General features: G+C 48.2%; 1 protein-coding gene across 1 annotated transcript in view; it reads left to right on the top strand.

Annotated features, from left to right (window-relative positions):
- Positions 1-17549, top strand: part of BCORL1 (BCL6 corepressor like 1) — a 63723-nt gene extending 46174 nt beyond the window's left edge. The window contains 7 exon segments of the mRNA XM_087972357.1: positions 3450-3670; positions 6292-6477; positions 8785-8951; positions 10468-10613; positions 11993-12070; positions 13720-13876; positions 15534-17549. Coding sequence (XP_087828483.1) covers positions 3450-3670; positions 6292-6477; positions 8785-8951; positions 10468-10613; positions 11993-12070; positions 13720-13876; positions 15534-15819 — 1241 coding nt within the window. The 3' untranslated portion in view covers positions 15820-17549.
- The last annotated feature ends 312 nt before the right edge of the window (positions 17550-17861 follow it).

A 17861-nucleotide genomic window follows, 5' to 3' on the forward strand; every position in this document is an offset into this window, starting at 1 on the left:
GGTGGCCGCTTTTCGGCTGGATTGCAGCTCCCATCATCCCCGGGCTTCCAGCCTCCTGGTCCGGCTGGAATAAGAGGATCAGGCCAAGGACAAACAGTCGCTCGCTGTGAGGGAAGCACAAACAAGAGAGATTCTCCTGGTCAGCTTGGGAACAAACAAACACACACACACACCATCAGTTTCCTGTATTGGCTAAGCTGTGCCAGAGATTGCAAAGGCCTCAGGGCCTCAGCGATGCCCACCCCAGTTCCCTTTGCAGAACCTCTCTGGAGGTCTCAACAGCCACCAAGGGTTGGCCGTAGCCCCCTCCTCCTTCCCTTCCTCCCCCACTTCCCTCCAAATTGGAGCATTTCATCCTGTCTCGACCTGCTTCATGCCATTGAAAAGTAGCAGCAGCCAGCCATGCTTTTAAAAAGTTGAAAAAGAGTCCCCGTTTCTCTCTCTCTCTTTCATTCTCTCTCTCTTTCTAATTCTTTGTCTTTCTAATTCTCTCTTTCTCATTCTCTCTCATTCTTTCTCATTCTCTCTTTCTCATTCTCTTTCATTCTTTCTCATTCTCTCATTCTCTTTCTCATTCTCTCTCTCATTCTCCCATTCTCTCTTTCTCGTTCATTCTTTCTCATTCTCTTATTTTCTCTCACTTTCTCATTCTCTCATTCTCTTTCTCATTCTCTCTCATTCTCTCTCATTCTCTTTCTCATTCTCTTTCATTCTTTCTCATTCTCTTTCTCATTCTCTCTCTCATTCTCCCATTCTCTCTTTCTCGTTCATTCTTTCTCATTCTCTTATTTTCTCTCACTCTTTCTCATTCTCTCATTCTCTCTCATTCTCTTTATCATTCTCTCTCATTCTCTTTCATTCTTTCTCATTCTCTCATTCTCTTTCTCATTCTCCCATTCTCTCTTTCTCGTTCATTCTTTCTCATTCTCTTATTTTCTCTCATTCTCTCATTCTCTTTCTCATTCTCTCATTCATTCTCTGTCTTTCTCATTCTCTCTCATTCTTTGTCTTTCTCATTCTCTCTTTCTTATTCTCTTTCTCTTTCTCATTTTCTCATTTTCTCTCTTTCTCATTTTCTTTTTTTCTTTCTCATTCTCTCTCATTCTCTTTTCTCATTCTCTTTAACATTCTATCTCATTCTTTCTCATTCTCTTATTCTCTCTCATTCTCTTTCTCATTCTCTCATTCTCTCTTCTGTCTTTCATTCTCTCATTCTCTTTCTCTTTCTCATTCTCTCATTTTCTCTTTCTCATTCTCTTTTTCTTTCTCATTCTCTTTCATTCTCATTCTCATTCTCATTCTCTCTCTCTCTCATTCCACCCACTGCCCTCTCCCCCTCTCTCCCTTGTGGCATTGCTATTCTTCTTCTCCTTTTCAGACCGTGAGGATCCTGGGGCGGGAGGGAGAATGGCGGCTTTTACACATTGGCTCAGGCAACCCACTTCCGCAGGAACGGGCCCCCGGCTACGCCGCTGCTTGCGCTCGGTTTGAACTTAAGACGCCCGCAGCCTCCCGGTTGCAACAGCCACCAGGGGGCAGGCTTCTCCCACAGGCGACAGTCGCAGGCAGGAAAGGTGGCAGCGGAGACGGAGAGGCTGGGAAGGGCTGCAGGGAAATGGATTTTGGGGGGGGAGGGAAGAATCCATGCAGGGTGCATTACGCGGGGACACTGTGCAGAAACTGGAAAACGGGCGGGATGAAATCCATCTTCTTTATCTTCTCCACCTTCTGCACCACAGACAAATTGTGGTGTCTCATCATCCTTGGCCAAATGCATTACTTTGATCCTGAGTCCTCGAGAACTTCTGGGTTGTAGTTTATCCTCCATTCTTGCAGGATGCAGGCAGCCTTTAGTAAGAAGGCAGAAGTTCCTTTTTCCTAGCATCCTTTCCTCCTGGCACCCTCCCTATTTTCCCAGAATCCTTTGCTTTTGAATCACACGGTCTTTCCTTTCTTTCCTTAGCAGTTGGTGAATGCGGACATAAGAACTCGGCCCGAGTAACCAGGATGGGTAGCGGGAGATGCTTTAATACAAGCAGCTTAATAACACAAGACCCATTTTCTACTATACAACTAGAAAAGTACAAGGCAAATCCACCAAGAAAAAGAGATAGCTTTTTTTTTTTTTTAAAGTCTAAAATGTTTTAGCAGGGCAGGCTGTCTTTCACTGCTGTCAGGTGCTTAGTACCCTGAGCCCATTCTGGGAGATGAAGGCCACAAGCCTTGAAAGTTGCCAAGATTGGACCTCCCTGCCTAAAATAGTCTGGATTGGATCGCAAGCCGGGTGCGAGGAACTGTAACACGAAAAGGGGAGAACACTTAGGGGGGGAGGGAAAGCTCTGCTTGGTAGGGAAAGGGCTGGTGAAACACGTTGAAGTGCTTCGAATCAATTAAATCTAGAAGTCGGACATTTAGCCCATGACCTCTGTGTATGCCACAATTTAACTATTATGATTAGAATAAGAATGGAATGGGAATGGGAATAGAATAGAATAGAATAGAATAGAATAGAATAGAATGATAGAATAGAATTCTTTTATTGGCCAAGTGTGATTGGACACACGAGGAATTTGTCTTGGTGCAAATGCAGCGTACATTAAAAAATACGTTCATCAGGAATCATAAGATACAACACTTCTTGATAGTCAGAGAGAGAGAGAGAGAGATTTAGAAATAGATAGACAGACAGACAGATAGATATAGGTGTGTATGTGTGTGTGTGTATATATATGTGTGTGTGTGTGTGTGTGTGTTTTAAGTTTTGTGGTACTTACATGTATGGTATTCAGCTTTGTTCGGGTATTTTACCACGTCATTGTAGTTGTGCTTTTAAAGTTGTAGGAACGTTTCGGCAGAATCTCATCTGCCATCATCAGGCTTCTGTATTGTGTTCGTCTTCTAGACAGAAGCCTTATGATGGCAGATGAGATTCTGCTGAAACGTTGCTCCTTTAAAAGCACAACTATAATGACGTGGGAAAATACCCGAACAAAGCTGAATACCATACATGTAAGTACCCGCGAAAACTTAAGAAAACATACATATATGCACAGAGAGAGAGAGAGAGACGGTAGATAGATATAGGTATTTTTTATATAGAGAGAGGGGGGGAGAGATGGTAGATATATATATATATATATAGAGAGAGAGAGAGAGAATGTTGTATGTAGGACTATAGATCACAACACACAGTCGGGGTTCTTCCAAAGATTGGGAATTATTTCACACCCAAAGTGGGCATCTATTCTAGTCAGTTGCTGAGCCCCAGGAGCAAAAGTTCAAAACAAGCAGGCCGCTGTTTGATTGTTGCTGCTCCCTTTTTCTTGGCCCTCCCCTCTCTCTTCTCTCAGACAAATTCTGGAGGGGCAGAACCTTTTCTCTGAGGGCACCTCTAACCTTTCTCTCTCTCTCTCTCTCTCTCTCTCTCTCTCTTTGTGGTCTGCTTGCAGACTTCCGGTACAGAAAGCACAAAAGCTCCGCTCTGGGCAAAGGCTCCGAGCTCTGCCTGAGGAGCCGGCTCTCTCCATCCCTCCAAGGCCACCTGGACTTCCAGAATGGGTTCCTCCTGGATCACTCCGGCATGGCTCCAATTCAAGAAGGGCTGGAGAAACCTTCCGGGAAACGCAAATGCAAAACCAAACACCTGTCGGGCATCTGCGAAGAGGGGAAGGTAAGGAGAGGGGTCTATGGAGATGTTGTGGTTCACCCGCAGCCAGTGCAGGCGGCAGCAGAATCGGACAGTGGTGAAGAACAGGGACCAGTCTGGAAGTCTGGGGAGGACTCGGATGAGGGTCCTGTGTCCGATGCAGAGATGGGGCCAGAACCATCTGGGAGTGGGGTGCTGACTCCGGAGCCTCCGGAGTCTGGCAGCAGTGAGGCCGAGGAACAAGGGGAGCCTGTTCCCAGTGCATGTGTGCACAGAGCTGCTGGAAGGCAAGAGCAGCTGAGACAAAAGGGGTGACTCGGGAGTAAGGCAGGCCAAGATAAGTCAGGCCAAGATGACGAAACCTTTGCAGGAAGCAAAGTCGTTCAATCAGTTCAGAGTCATTCTGGAAGCTCTTTGTACTTCAGTTGGGTTGTTTTGTACTTTGGTTGGTTTCTTCTCTTGTTCATTTGATACTTCCGTTTTTGGCAGCACTTCACAGAACCGAGAGGTGTGTGCTTATCTCGGGGATTGAGATTAATTCTGGCTGAGAATGAAAGCAATTCCCAGTGTGGCAATAAAATAAATCTTGTTTTTAAAATAAGCGTGTGCGTAACTACGGTTTAGGAAGCCTGGGTCAGAACAGGAGATTCTCCGTCATCCAGGTCCTAGATTGCCCCAAAGGTGCTTTTTTTTCCAAGATTTTCCTTGAAGACGCTTCGCTTCTCATCCAAGATGCCTGAATTTAGGAATTAGAATGGCTCTGAGTTCGTTTTATGGTGATTGCATTGCTTGGAACCTGACAAGAAGCTTCTTCGGTTCTGAAGTGAAGGGATGAGAAGCAAAACGTCTTCAAGGAAAAACAACATCCAGTTGCCTTTTGAGGAAAAAAAAGCACCTTTGGGGTACGGAGCGATGTTGGGAATGGGATGGTCAGGATGACCAAATTGGGGATTCGGGCACATAGATATCATTTGATGGCTATATTTACCCATTGACTGTATTTCTATACGGCCATTCTTCCAAATGCTTCAGGTTAGTTTACACCAGGGGTGTCCAACCTTGGCAACTTTAAGACTTGTGGACTTCAACTCCCAGAATTCCACAAGTCTTAAAGTTGCCAAGGTTGGACACCCCTGGTTTACACTGTCAATACAGAATAAAACCATTCCAAAAAAAAAAAAAAAAAAAGCCAGTTTGGTCTAGTGATTAAGGCGCCAAGGTAGAAAGTGGGAGGCCCACCCATCTGAAGCAGGGAAACCAGCTGGGTGACTTTGAGCCAGTCCCTCTGTCTCAGCCCAGCCCACCCAAGAAGGTGGGCTCAAGATCCAGATGGATCTTGACAGACTGGAACACACATTTAACAAAATGAAATTCAGTATAAAGTCCTACACTTAGGCAAGAAAAACCAAAAGGACACATATAGACTGGGTGAAACCAGGCTCAATAGCAGGAACTGGGAGAGGGATCTTGGAGTCTTAGTGGACAACCAGCTAAATAGGAGCCATCAGTGTGCAGCAGCAGCCAAAAAAGCTAATGCAATCCTAAGCTGCATGAACAGAGGGATACAATCAAGATCAAGTGAGATACTAATACCACTCTATACAGCCTTAGTAAGACCACACCTAGAGTACTGCATCCAATTTTGATCACCACATTATAAAAAAGATGTTGAGACTCTAGAAAGAGTGCAGAGAAGAGCAACCAGGAAGATTAAGGGACTATAGGCTAAAACATATGATGAACGGTTACAGGAACTGGGCCTGGCTAGTCTAGGGAAGAGAAGGATCAGGGGAGACAGGATAGCAGTCTTCCAATATTTGAGGGGCTGCCACAGAGAGAAGGAAGGGGTCAAGCTATTTTCCAAAGCACCCGAAGGCCAGACAAGGAATAATGGATGGACATTGAACAAGGAGAGATTTAACCTAGAAATAAGGAGAAACTTTCTGACAGCACGAGCAATCAACCCGTGGAACAGAAGTTGCCTTCAGAGGTTGTGGGAGCTTCATTACTTGAGACTTTCAATAAGAGACTGGACTGCCATTTGTCAGAAATGGTGTAGGGTCTCCTGCTTGGGCAAGGGGTTGGACTAGATGACCTACAAGGTCCCTTCCATCTCTGATTATCTGTTAATTTGTTACCTCACAGGGTTGTTGTGGGGAAAATTAGGAGGAAAGTGTGCTGGATATGTTTTCCACCTTGATTTATTTGTAAAAATAATAAAGATGGCATACAAAGGAGAGAGAGAGAGAGAGAGAGAGAGAGAGAGAGAGAAAGAAAGAAAGAAAGAAAGAAAGAAAGAAAGAAAGAAAGAAAGAAAGAAGAAAGAAAGAACACGAAAGAAGAAATGATATCACAGCAATGAAAAATATTATTAAAGTTGTTATTTGCAGGTGGGAATTAGTTCTCTGAAACACAACGACCACTTAGCAAGGCACTGCAAGGAGAACAAACAGTATCCAGTGCAAATCCTGGCATAAATCTATTTCAGGTTCATCATTTATTCTGCCTGTAGTATCCAGGAGGGAATTGTTGGGCACACAAGGCCTCATCCTGCTATTTTTTCCCCCATCTCTGTGATCGTAAGCGTCTTTTGACTTCTCTGCCCCCACCTTGACTAAATTCCGTGTCTTTGCGTGCCTCTCCAGGCCAAATCCCGCTCTCCAAAGAAGTCCCGGGAGCCCAGCCCCTTTGGCAAAGTCCGGCAGCACAGCCTGGAAAGGACGCCCGAGACCTCCGCAAGTCCAGCCGTGCCCCCCGAAGCTCGACGTCTGATCGTGAACAAGAACGCCGGGGAAACGTTGCTGCAGAGAGCGGCCCGGCTTGGGTATAAGGTGAGTACTCTTTGGGGGGGCTAATGCTATAGACCAGGGGGGTCAAACTCCATTCCATTGAGAGCCGTGTCAGGGCTGTGTTTGACCTCAGGGGGCCCCAGGTAGGCATGGCCAGCTCAATGTCACTTGTGTGTGTGGAGTGGGGGGGACACCTGTGATGGCCAAGTGCTAGGGCAGCACTTCCCTCAGATTCCCCCTCACTCTCCTTAATCTTCCTTCCTCCCTCCCTCCCTCCCTTCCTTCCTTCTTGTACCTGATGATTCTTGGCTCTTGATGAATGTATCTTTTCTTTTAAGTACGCTGAGAGCCTTTGAACCAAGACAAATTCCTTGTGTGTCCAATCACACTTCGCCAATAAAGAATTCTATTCTATTCTATTCTATTCTATTCTATTCTATTCTATTCTATTCTATTCTATTCTATTCTAATTCTAATTCTAATTCTAATTCTATTCCTTATTCTATTCTATTCTATTCTATTCTATTCTATTCTATTCTATTCTTCTATTCTACATTCCATTATTCTATTCTATTCTATTCTATTCTATTCTATTCTATTCTATTCTATTCCTTATTCTATTCTATTCTAATTCTAATTCTAATTCTATTCCTTATTCTATTCCTTATTCTATTCTATTCTATTCTATTCTATTCTATTCTATTCTATTCTGTTCTATTCTATTCTATTCTATTCCTTATTCTATTCTATTCTAATTCTAATTCTAATTCTAATTCTATTCTATTCTATTCTAATTCTAATTCTAATTCTATTCCTTATTCTATTCTATTCTATTCTATTCTATTCTATTCTATTCTATTCTATTCTATTCTATTCTATTCTATTCTATTCTATTCTTCATTCCATTGTTCTATTCTATTCTATTCTATTCTATTCTATTCTATTCTATTCTATTCTATTCTATTCTATTGCTATTGCTATTGCTATTGCTATTGCTATTCTATTCCTTTCTATTCTATTCCTTTCTATTCCTTCCTTCTTTTTCTTCTTTTCTTTGTCCTTACCTCTTCATTCTCCCTTTCTTGCTTTCTTCCCATCTTTTCTCTGTCTTTCCTCTTTCCCTTTCTCCTTTCTTCTCCCTTCTTGGATGTTGAAATGCAAAAGGGGAAACATTTCTCTTTTTGTTTTGTTTTTAGTTTGTTTTGCTAGACCTCTGCCAGCGAAAATGGAGCCGGGGGGGGGGCATTTTCATTGGCAGAGGGCTGCAGGAGGCCATCGGGGCTGAAAATGGAGCCCAGGAGGGCTTCGTGGGGCCCTTCCAAGCTGTTTTTGCTGGCAGAGACACAGCAGTCCGGTCCGTCCCTTTTTCCAGAGAGCCCCCGTGGGCCAGAACCGGCCCCCATGGGCCTCAGCTTTGACACCCCTGCTATAGAGCAATGAAGGCCAGCAGTGCTGGAGGGACAGTGTTGCAGGTGGCCCTTGACTTAACAACCATTCATTTAGGGAATCTACAAAGCTACAAAGGCACTGGGAAAAAAAATGACCTGCAACCGGTCCTCACACTTTTGACTGCTCTAGCATCCCCCACAGTCATGTGATCGAATTTGGGGGCTTGGCAGCCGGCATCTGTTGAGGATGATCCAAGGCCTGGAGACTAAAACCTACGAAGAACGGCTGCAGGTTTTGAGTCTGGCTAGACTAAAGAAAAGGAGAATTTGGGGAGATACGATAGCCAGGGGTGGGATGCTACCGGTTCTGCCTGGCTCTATAGAACCGGTAGCTCTGAAGAGCAGCAGACACCAAACCGGTTCTGTGTCTGCTGCTGTTTGGCCCACCCGCCCCACCTGAGCTTTTACCTGTCCTTTATTTCCTGCTTTTTCAACCTCAGTTGCTTTGCACGGCACAGCTGAGGTTGAAAAAGCAGGGGAAAAGAGGCTTTTCAAACGCTGCTCACCCGCACGCAGCGTTTGTCAGCTGTCCGGGCGGCACAGCCTAAGGTGCATGCGTGCGCAAAACGCAATAACCGAACCAGTAGTAACACTAGTTGAATCCCCCCCCCTGGATGATTCCAGTATTTGAGAGGCTGCCACAAAGAAGAGGGTGTGTGTGTGTGTGGGGGGTCAATTTATTTGCAACCATCCCAGTCAGCTTTCAACAAGCTAACCGTGTGATTCATTTAACGACTGCTTGATTTCATTTCCAACCACCATTGCAAAAAAAGGGGGGAGGGGCCCATAAAATCAGGTGAGGTTCCCTTCACCGCCACCTGGCTTCGTGGCATGGACATTCTTGTCACCATGCGCGGGAGCCGAGCCCAACCTGTGCAAACCGCGGCCTTTCCTTTCGCAGGACGTGGTGATGTACTGCCTGCAGAAGCCAAACAACGACGTCAACCACCGAGACAACGCCGGGTACACGGCTCTGCACGAGGCCTGCGCCCGGGGCTGGGTCGACATCCTGCAGACGCTGCTGGAACATGGGGCCAACGTGAATTGCAGTGCACAAGAAGGCACCAGGTGAGCGGGCCTTCCATGGGGGGGGCAGGTGTGGATTCTGGATTCCAACTTTTGGAATATATAAAACTGAGCCTGTATCTATATGTACATATAAGAGCCTCGGTGGCGCAGTGGCTAGAGTGCGGTACTGCAGGCTACTTCTGCTGCCTGCTGGCTGCCTGCAATTTGGCAGTTGAAATCCCACCAGGCTCAAGGTTGACTCAGCCTTCCATCCTTCCGAGGTGGGTAAAATGGGGACCCAGATTATTGGGGGCAATAGGCTGACTCTGTAAACTGCTTAGAGAGGGCTGTAAAAGCGCTGTGAAGTGGTATATAAGTCTAAGTCTATTACTGTAGTTAACTCTGCCCACTGCCAGCAGTTTGATCCTGACCGGCTCAAGGTTGACTCAGCCTTCCCTCCTTCCAAGGTGAGTAAAATGGGGACCCAGATTGTTGGGGGCAAGAGGCGGATTCTGTAAAAACCTATAAACACTATAAAGCGGTATATTCCCATCCTGCTTACAATCTTTGTGAACTGTTGCCTTCTGGCAGAAGATACAGAACAATTAAAACTCGGACCACATGTTTTCTGAATAGTTTTTATCCCAGAGCTATAATCGCACTTAACAATGAACTTAAAGACCACCATCAGCAAGCTTTTGGACAGTATTATTTGGTCTGTTGTGTGGATGCTTGTGTGTTTTTAGGAGGCGGGGAATTTTGGGTGGGGAGGTGTTTGGGGATTGTCATTGTGTGTGTGCATGTTGAGTCTGGTCTCTGGGTGTTAGGTGAATTTCGTTGTATGTGTATATACATACAATGACAATAAAGAATTCAATTCAATATAAGTCTTAAGTGCTATTGCTATTACTATACTACAGTTTTTTTTAAGTAATGCTGAACAATATTCTAACTTGGTAAAATATTATGGACTAGATGGGAAAATATGAGAATGAACGATATATTATTCCCCAGAGCAAGGGAAGCTGAGACGGTTAACACGTTTCTTTTATCCAGATAAGAAATTATGTTTACTCTTGTCGCTCGTTTGAAAATACTTTCGGATTTTGTGTTTGCAATGAGAGAGAAAAAAATTCCTTTCTCCTTCCCTTTCCTCCCCTCTTTTCTTTCTTTTTTCTTTTTTCTTTTTTCTTTTCTATTTTCCTCCTCTTCTTTCCCTTCCCTTCCCTTCCCCTTTCTCCAGTTAGAGCAGCGGTCTCCCAACTTGGCCACTTTAAAGACTTGTGGACTTCAGCTCCCAAAATCCCCCATGCTGGCTTAAAGTTGCCAAATTTGGAGGCGCCTGAGTTAGAGCAACGTTTAAAATCTGAGAAAGGAGTTTTTTTTTTCCAAAAGAGAACGAAAACAAAGAATATTCAAAATGCAAATTTCTTTCACGGTGTTAAAACACGTTAGCCGGAAGGAGCTGATGATACTCTTGATACCTGGGCTACAGCCGTAAGACCTGCCAAATGTTTGGCCTGTTCCAGGAAGTGGAGGCAGTGAAATTTATTTAAAATTTTTCTCCTGCCACCAGGCCTGTACACGATGCAGTCGCAAACGACAACCTGAAGATTTTGTGGTTGCTCCTCTCCTACGGTGCTGACCCAACCCTGGCTACCTATTCGGGGCAGACGGCCTTGAAGCTAGCCAACAGCGATGTGATGAAGAACTACCTGACTGGTAAGTCGCTCCCTCCTAAAAGCAACACGGTGGTTTGTTAGCTGTTTATTTATCCACCATCCTCGGTCTCTCCATTCAACTCTCCAGCCATCCTCCTCCACAGGGATGGAAAATGCACACAGAGACTTACGTTGAAATGGAAAATCTATTTCAGTTTTGTGGGAGGGATTACCGATTTCTAGGAGGAGTGGTGCGGTGGCCCAAGAGGTGGAGCTCTCGCCTCGACAATCAGGAACACTGTGAATTCGATCCTAGGTTGTGACAGATATTTCTCTCTCTGGGCACAATGAGAATATATCCGCCGAATGTAACTCCGCATTGGTGACAGGAAGGGCATCCGGCCAGTAAACACTCCGCTATTTCCATTCAATTAACCAGACTCCACCCGCAAGGGATTATGGGATCGTTAAAAGATGATAATGATTACCGATTTGTAGGAGATGAACAGTTGGACTCTTGAATTGGCTAGGATGTGTTTTATTGTTGTTGTTGTTGTTATTGTTAATCTTTAGTGAGATTCACAGCCTTTGGGGCTGGCTGGTAGCTCAACAGCTCGAGTCCTAACCAAGGACCTAGGAACTGTTCAGGTAGCGTCAGAGGATATAAGCTGTTCCAAGTAGGGTGGTTTTTTGTAGAATCAGGGTATTCAAGTCTGATAAATTCAGAATTTCCAAATAGTGAGGTAGCCCTTTAGGTATTGCTCCAAGGGCTCCAATCACAATTGGGATAACACACAATTTCTTCAATTTGTAAGTCCCGATACTTCGTGATTTTTTTCTTGCTGCGTGTCTCACCAGGTATTGCAATGTCAATGAACCAACCCTTTTTCTTTTCAACTATGGTTGTGGGCCAAGTGCCTGTCAGTCTGAATTCTGAAGTCCCACAAGATCTTGACTCTTTCATTCTCCAGAACATCATCATTATCTTCATCATTATTATTATTTGACACAAAAAATGACAGTGTACACACCAAACGAGATAATTATGCTAGGTTTCGTTTCACAAATCACTAGTCGAACACTTGAAGTGTTAGGACTGTGTGATGTATTGGCGGATTATGCGAGCAGGTCCCAGTAAGGTGGCTTTCTGCAGATTAATAATAATAATAATAATAATAATAATAATAATAATAATAATATTCTCAGAGGAAAGGCTGAGATGGGTTTGAATGCAAAGTCTATACTCTGGGGTTTGCAGGAAAGCTCCTTGAGCAAGAAACATAAAATCCAGCAAGAAACCGACTTGCAAAATCGTGCTGGATTTGTCATTCCAGTGTGATTTTTTTTTAAAAAAAACACCACGATAGAAATTGAGGGAGTCTTTTCCAAGACCTTTGGATCAAGAGAATCCACCTCAGCTTGCTTCTTCCTTTCTTGTAGATCACCTCTTGGACCTGCAGGGACGACCTGACGGGGATCCCCAAACTGCCTGGGATTTTTACAGCAGCTCAGTACTAGGTGAGTAGAGAACTCAGCCTCCCCCCACCCCCGCCTGCTTGACTCCATGGCCAGCGCAAGCAATGGGCAGTCTATGTTCATTTCCTCCTATCCCGGAGTGACCGGAGACGGAGGTTGGGTGACTTAACGACGACCAATAAAGACGGGGTTTCTCCCCCCTTTCCTTCCACGGCTCCCTAATTGAGGGGCCTCTGGAAGAGAAAACACTTATTTAGTCAGCCACCCCCCAAAAAGTAGGGCCTGGAAAGCTGTACTTGAATTACAATCGTCAAAAAGTAATCTTGGTCTTGGATGGATGTGGTGATTTGGTTTGGGTTTCGTGGTTGAACACATGCCCAGTTAACAAGTACAGCTTTCACCTCTGCCTCCTTTCCCTTCCTCTTTCCTCTTTCTCTTACTCTTCCATTCCCTTCTTTTCATTTTTCTTTTTTCTTTTCTTTTTTTTCTCTCCCTTCCCTTCCTTCCCTTCCTTCCCTTCCTTCCTTTCCTTCCTTCCTTCCTTCCCTTCCTTTCCTTCCTTCCTTCCTTCCTTCCTTTCCTTCTTCCTTCCTTCCTTTCCTTCCTTCCCTTCCTTCCTTCCTTCCCTTCTTTCCTTCCCTTCCTTCCTTTCCCTTCCCTTCCCTTCCTTCCTTCCTTCCTTCCTTTCCCTTTCCTTCCCTTCCCCTTCCTTCCTTCCTTCCTTCCTTTCCTTCCCTTCCTTCCTTTCCTTCCTTCCCTTCCTTCCTTCCTTCCTTCCCTTCCTTTCCCTTCCTTCCCTTCCTTCCTTTCCTTCTTTCCTTCCCTTCCTTCCTTCCCTTCCTTCCCTTCCTTCCTTCCCTTCCCTTCCTTCCTTCCTTCCTTCCTTCCTTCCCTTCCTTCCTTCCTTCCTTCCCTTCCTTCCTTTCCCTTCCTTCCTTCCTTTCCTTCCCTTCCTTCCCTTCCTTTCCTTCCTTTCCTTCCCTTCCTTCCTTCCTTCCTTTCCTTCCCTTCCTTCCTTTCCCTTCCCTTCCCTTCCTTCCCTTCCTTCCTTCCCTTCCTTCCTTCCTTTCCCTTCCTTCCTTCCTTCCTTCCTTCCTTCCTTCCTTCCTTCCCTTCCTTCCCTTCCCTTCCTTCCTTCCTTCCTTCCTTCCTTCCCTTCCTTCCTTCCCTTCCTTCCCTTCCCTTCCATTCTCTCCCCAGTCTTCCGCATTCAGAATTCACTGTCCTGCAGAACCGAACAAATGGGGCACCTGTGCAAAATTTCTCTTCCTTCCCTTCGTTGAGCATTTTCTTTTCTTTTTGTTCCCATTTACCGAAGTCGCTACTGGTTTTGCTAGTGGAATAAGAGACTATTCTTCAAGTCCACTGCCCACCGCCACCACCACTGCAGGGGGGGGGGGGAGAGGGATATCTGCTTGTCCATCCTGCAGCGAGAACAATTAGGGAACGGGTTGCTTTTCTTTCAAGCCGGCTTCAAAGCAACGTGAGCGCCTGTAATTTGGGGAGTTGGGCTTCCTCCAGCTCCTGCGGATGTCGCTTGTTTCTTCTCCGCGGAGCTCCTGCCGCAGCCCCGACTGAGTCGTTTAAAGGGCCAGGCGCGCAGACCGGGAACCTCTGGTGACCCCGATGGGGGCCAACCGCCTCTTCCTCCCTCCACCTTCCCTCCTTGTCTTTTTCGCATCTCTTTTCAGAGGGGAAAGAGGAGATCAGCTGCGACCTTTTGCTCGACCCGCCTCCCGGGGCCTCCGATCAGGACGAGGAGGAGCTGGACTCGGACCGCTTAATGTTTGAGTTCTCGGAGAAGCCGTTGCTCCCTTGCTACAACCTGCAAGTTTCCGTCTCCCGAGGGTAAGGGAGCTGTTGAGAGCGTCTCGGCGGAGGGGGGGGGGAAGTTTCCCCCTATGCAAGAGCCCCGCCCCCCTTTCTCTGCCCCCCTTTCTCTGCCCCCCCTCCTCTGATTCCTAAGCTTGGGCACAGCTGGCGGGTGGCTTGCCAGCTGCTCTGCGAAGGGAAGGGCATCTAGGCGACCCGCTGTGGGAAATGAGAAGCTGGCAAAAACCTGGCTTGCAAAAGGGGGGGATTTATTGGGGTTTTGGGGGGACGAGGGAGGCCCCTTCTTTCCCTAGAGTGATTTCCAAAGGACTTGTAAGCAGGGCTTGGAGGATTGTTGTTGTTAGTTGCTAAGTCGTGTCCGACTCATTGCGACCCCCATGGACAACGCTCCTCCAGGCCTTCCTGTCCTCTACAGCAGGGGTCGCCAACCACCGGGCCGCGGACCGGTACCGGTCCGCGGAACATTTCCTACCGGGCTGCCGGTTTGCTGGGCGCCGCCATCTTGTTTGACGAGAAAGTGCTTCCGGGTGAGCTTTTCCGGTTGGAAAGCGGCGTTTGGGTGCTGAAAGAATCCTCGCGCCTTAGTTTCATCGAAGGGTGGGGGGGGGGGCTTCGAATGAAACGTCCCGAAGCGAAGCCCATCGACAAAGGTACAAAGGAGGAGTTGAAGGTGGCGGGGAGAAGCGGGGGACGGCTGTCTGGCCGGTCGCTCGGCTCGCCTTACCTTGTCATGCGTGCTGATGTCGGTACCGGGCCGCGGATCAGGTTGGGGGCCACTGCTCTACAGAGTCGATTTAAGCTCACACCGACTGAATTAGAATCAGAAGAGAGCTGGAAGGGACCTTGGAGGTCTTCTAGTCCAGCCCCCTTGCTCAAGCAGGAGATCCTATACCATTCCAGACAAGTGACTGTCCAGTGACTCCCTTCAGTACACCTCATTCTCTGTCGTCCCCTAGAACAGGGTCTCCAACCTTGGCCACTTTAAGCCTGGAGGACTTCAACTCCCAGATTCCCAGCCAGCTTTGCTGGCTGGGGAATTCTGGGAGTTGAAGTCCTCCAGGCTTAAAGTGGCCAAGGTTGGAGACCCCTGCCCTAGAAGGAGGGGACTTTTGCCCTCAACCGTTCCCAGCCTTCGGCTCTTCTCCAAGTGAGTCCTTCCTTCTCATGAGGAGGCCAAAGTCTTGGCGTTTCATCTTCCAACACCAAAAAGAAAAAGAAAAAGGAGGATTAGGCAGGGATGGTGAGTCTGTAGCCAGTTCCAAACTCCTGAGTTCTTATGGACCTAGGCATATATTTGGACCTATATTTGGACCCATATATGGACCTAGGCATATATTTTGAACCTTGTTCATGTCGCTTAGCCTGCCAGATACATTTAACTTTACACAATCTTCCAGCCGGCATCTCGGAGCCCAATTAATTAAAAAAAAAAAAAAGCTAAGCCAAATCTAGAGAGAAGTGACCTCACCTCATCCCCCCTCCTCCCAAAATGCAGTTTTGAAGGTTGCCGCAGGGCCTCCCCCCAACCCCATTTTGGGAATTGGGCCCTGTGAATGGCTGGCTGGGGCAGGCGCGTGCAGCTCAACGTCCGTCCGAGAGCGGCAGGCCAGAGGAGGGGACCTCGGGGTTCCCACCCAACCCGACCTTCCTTTTGTGTCCCTTTCCTCTCCAGGCCCTGCAACTGGTTCCTCTTCTCGGACGTCCTGAAGCGCCTCAAACTCTCCTCCCGCATCTTTCAAGCTCGCTTCCCGCACTTTGAGGTGGCGACTCTGCCCCGTGCCGAGTTCCAGCACCAGATCTCGCTCAGCCAGGTCTTGGCTCCCGAAGAAATCCGGGAATACGTGTGTCGTCCCCCGGCCGCTCCGGGCGCCCTAGAGACGGTAGAGCTGGTCCGTTACCAGCCGGAGCTGGTCCGCTTGCTGGGCTCCGAAGTGGCGTTCGAAGCCTGGAGCAGCTGACCGGCGGGGGGGGGGGGTTGCTCCCCCACTCCCGCGTGACAGGCCAGCCGGAGAAGGCCCCCCCACCCACCACCCACCATCTTCCCACCACCCGTCGGACTGCACCCCGAGGCAATAACGGACCCAGGAGGCCGAAGGGGATGGAGCCGCTGCCCACAACTCTTCGATTGACTGGCGGCTCTCCTCCCATTTAGAGGTTGAGGGGGGGGCAGGTGGAGGGGGGAGGGAGATGGCCAGAAGCTGCCTCCTCCCTCGCCCTCTTTCTCCACCGCCACAACAGCCCCCCTGCTTTCCTCGGACTTCTTAAAGTGTGCTGCCCTTCCCCCTTCCTTTCCTTCTTGCAGAACTTGGTGGGTTTTTGGGTTTTTGGTTTTTTTTTTGGAGTGGAACGCATCTCCCTCTTTTTCCTCCTCCCCCCCTCCTCATTTTTAAACCCTGCCCCCCCCCCCCCAAAGTTCTTCCAGGGTATTTATTTAATTAGTATTTAATTTGTGGTGTTCCTTTTGAGTGGGGGAGGGGAGGGGAGTGCGAGAGGGGAGGGGAAGAGGGGAGGGGTGGGGTTTCTGCTAGGTCTGTATCACTGTGATTCTTGGGAAGGGTGAGTTGCAGAGAGGGGCAGAGAGGGGGGGTCTTCCTGGAGCGCCCCCCTCCCTCTTTTCCAATGCCGGCTGGACCAGACTGCTCCTGCTTTCGTGGACTTTATGAAATGTGAGGAAGAGGAGGAGGAGGAGGAGGACAATGGGGTTGCCCCCCCCCCCACACACACACCTTTTCTTTCGTTTGGAGGGACCTCCAGTTTCTGTTCTGGGGCGGGGAGGGGGAAGGATTCCCTCTTTGGCTCCCTCCCTCCGTGCCCTTTTCCCGATTTATCTCACCTCGGCTGTTTTGGGAGAGGCGGACGGGGACTGAACCGGTTATGGAAGCCAAAGGAGTTTCAGTATTCTGGTCTAACTTCCCCCCCTCGCCCCCACCTTGTCTCCTCCCTGCTATTTTTTTTTTGGGGGGGGGGGGTATCTTTTTTGTGGTTTTGTTCTGTTTTAATCTTCCCGGGGGGTGGGGTGGGGGGGTTGAGCTTGGCCAGGCCACCTTCTTCAGCCAGGCAGTGGAGCAGCAGCCCAGCGTGGGGATTGGGGGGGGGGAGCAGGAAAAGGGGCATAGATCGGGGTCTCCAACCTTTAGCAACGTGAGGAGCTCCCGGGAGTTGAAGTCAAGTCCTCCAGGCTTAAAGTTGCTCAGGGTTGGAGACCCCTGGCGTAGGTGGTACAGTTTTAATGTACAGGTGCTAACCAAGGACTGGGCAGCCCCATTTGACCAGCTCTCCCCCTCTTAACGGGACTGGGGGGCGGGGGGGTGCCAGGATGCTTTACTCATCCTTTTGTGTTGCGGTCCACCTCACACACACACACACACCCTGCCGCCCTCCCAGTTGGTGGTGGTGAGGGGAAAAGCTGCATTTCCTCCCACTTCTGTCTTCCCCTCCGCTCCATTCCCCCCCCCCCAAAGGAGGCTGGCTGCCTCTTTGACACCCCCCCTCCCCAATTCTGTTTTTTTCTCTCCCTCTCCCCCCTTTCTTCTTTCTCATGTCGAGGCTTCAGCCTTTGGGTGTTTTATTCTGGCTGCTGGTTCCACCCCACTTTTTCCCCCCCTCTTCGGTTTTGTTTTCTTCTTCAACGAGGCTTTTGGTGTCAAAAAAACACTTCTGTACAGAAAAAACCTGCATCAGGGCCCCCCGTCTCCCGTGTCTCATTTCTGGGGAGGGGGTGGGTGGGTCTTGCGCAGTAAGGTGGGTGGAAGAACCTGGCATCGCCGACGACACGCCGGCTCCTCCGTTGGGAAGGGGAGAAAAGGACCGCTGTGCTGCATGGATGATTCGGAAAGGCAGGAGGAGGAGCTGGGATCCCCCTGCCTGCTGTCGCTTTATCCTGGCCGCGAGGGAAACCTGTGTTCCTTCCTTGATCAAAACCCAGCATCCTTTCTCTCTGCACGCCACGGGTGCCCAGCCCATCTGAGCTGGGTGTGTGTGTGTGCATGCGTGCGTGTGT

This window comes from Notechis scutatus, chromosome 10 (assembly GCF_049901735.1).
Source record: "Notechis scutatus isolate UNSWTSFEM ecotype Mainland chromosome 10, rNotScu1.2, whole genome shotgun sequence".
Taxonomy (NCBI): domain Eukaryota; kingdom Metazoa; phylum Chordata; class Lepidosauria; order Squamata; family Elapidae; genus Notechis; species Notechis scutatus.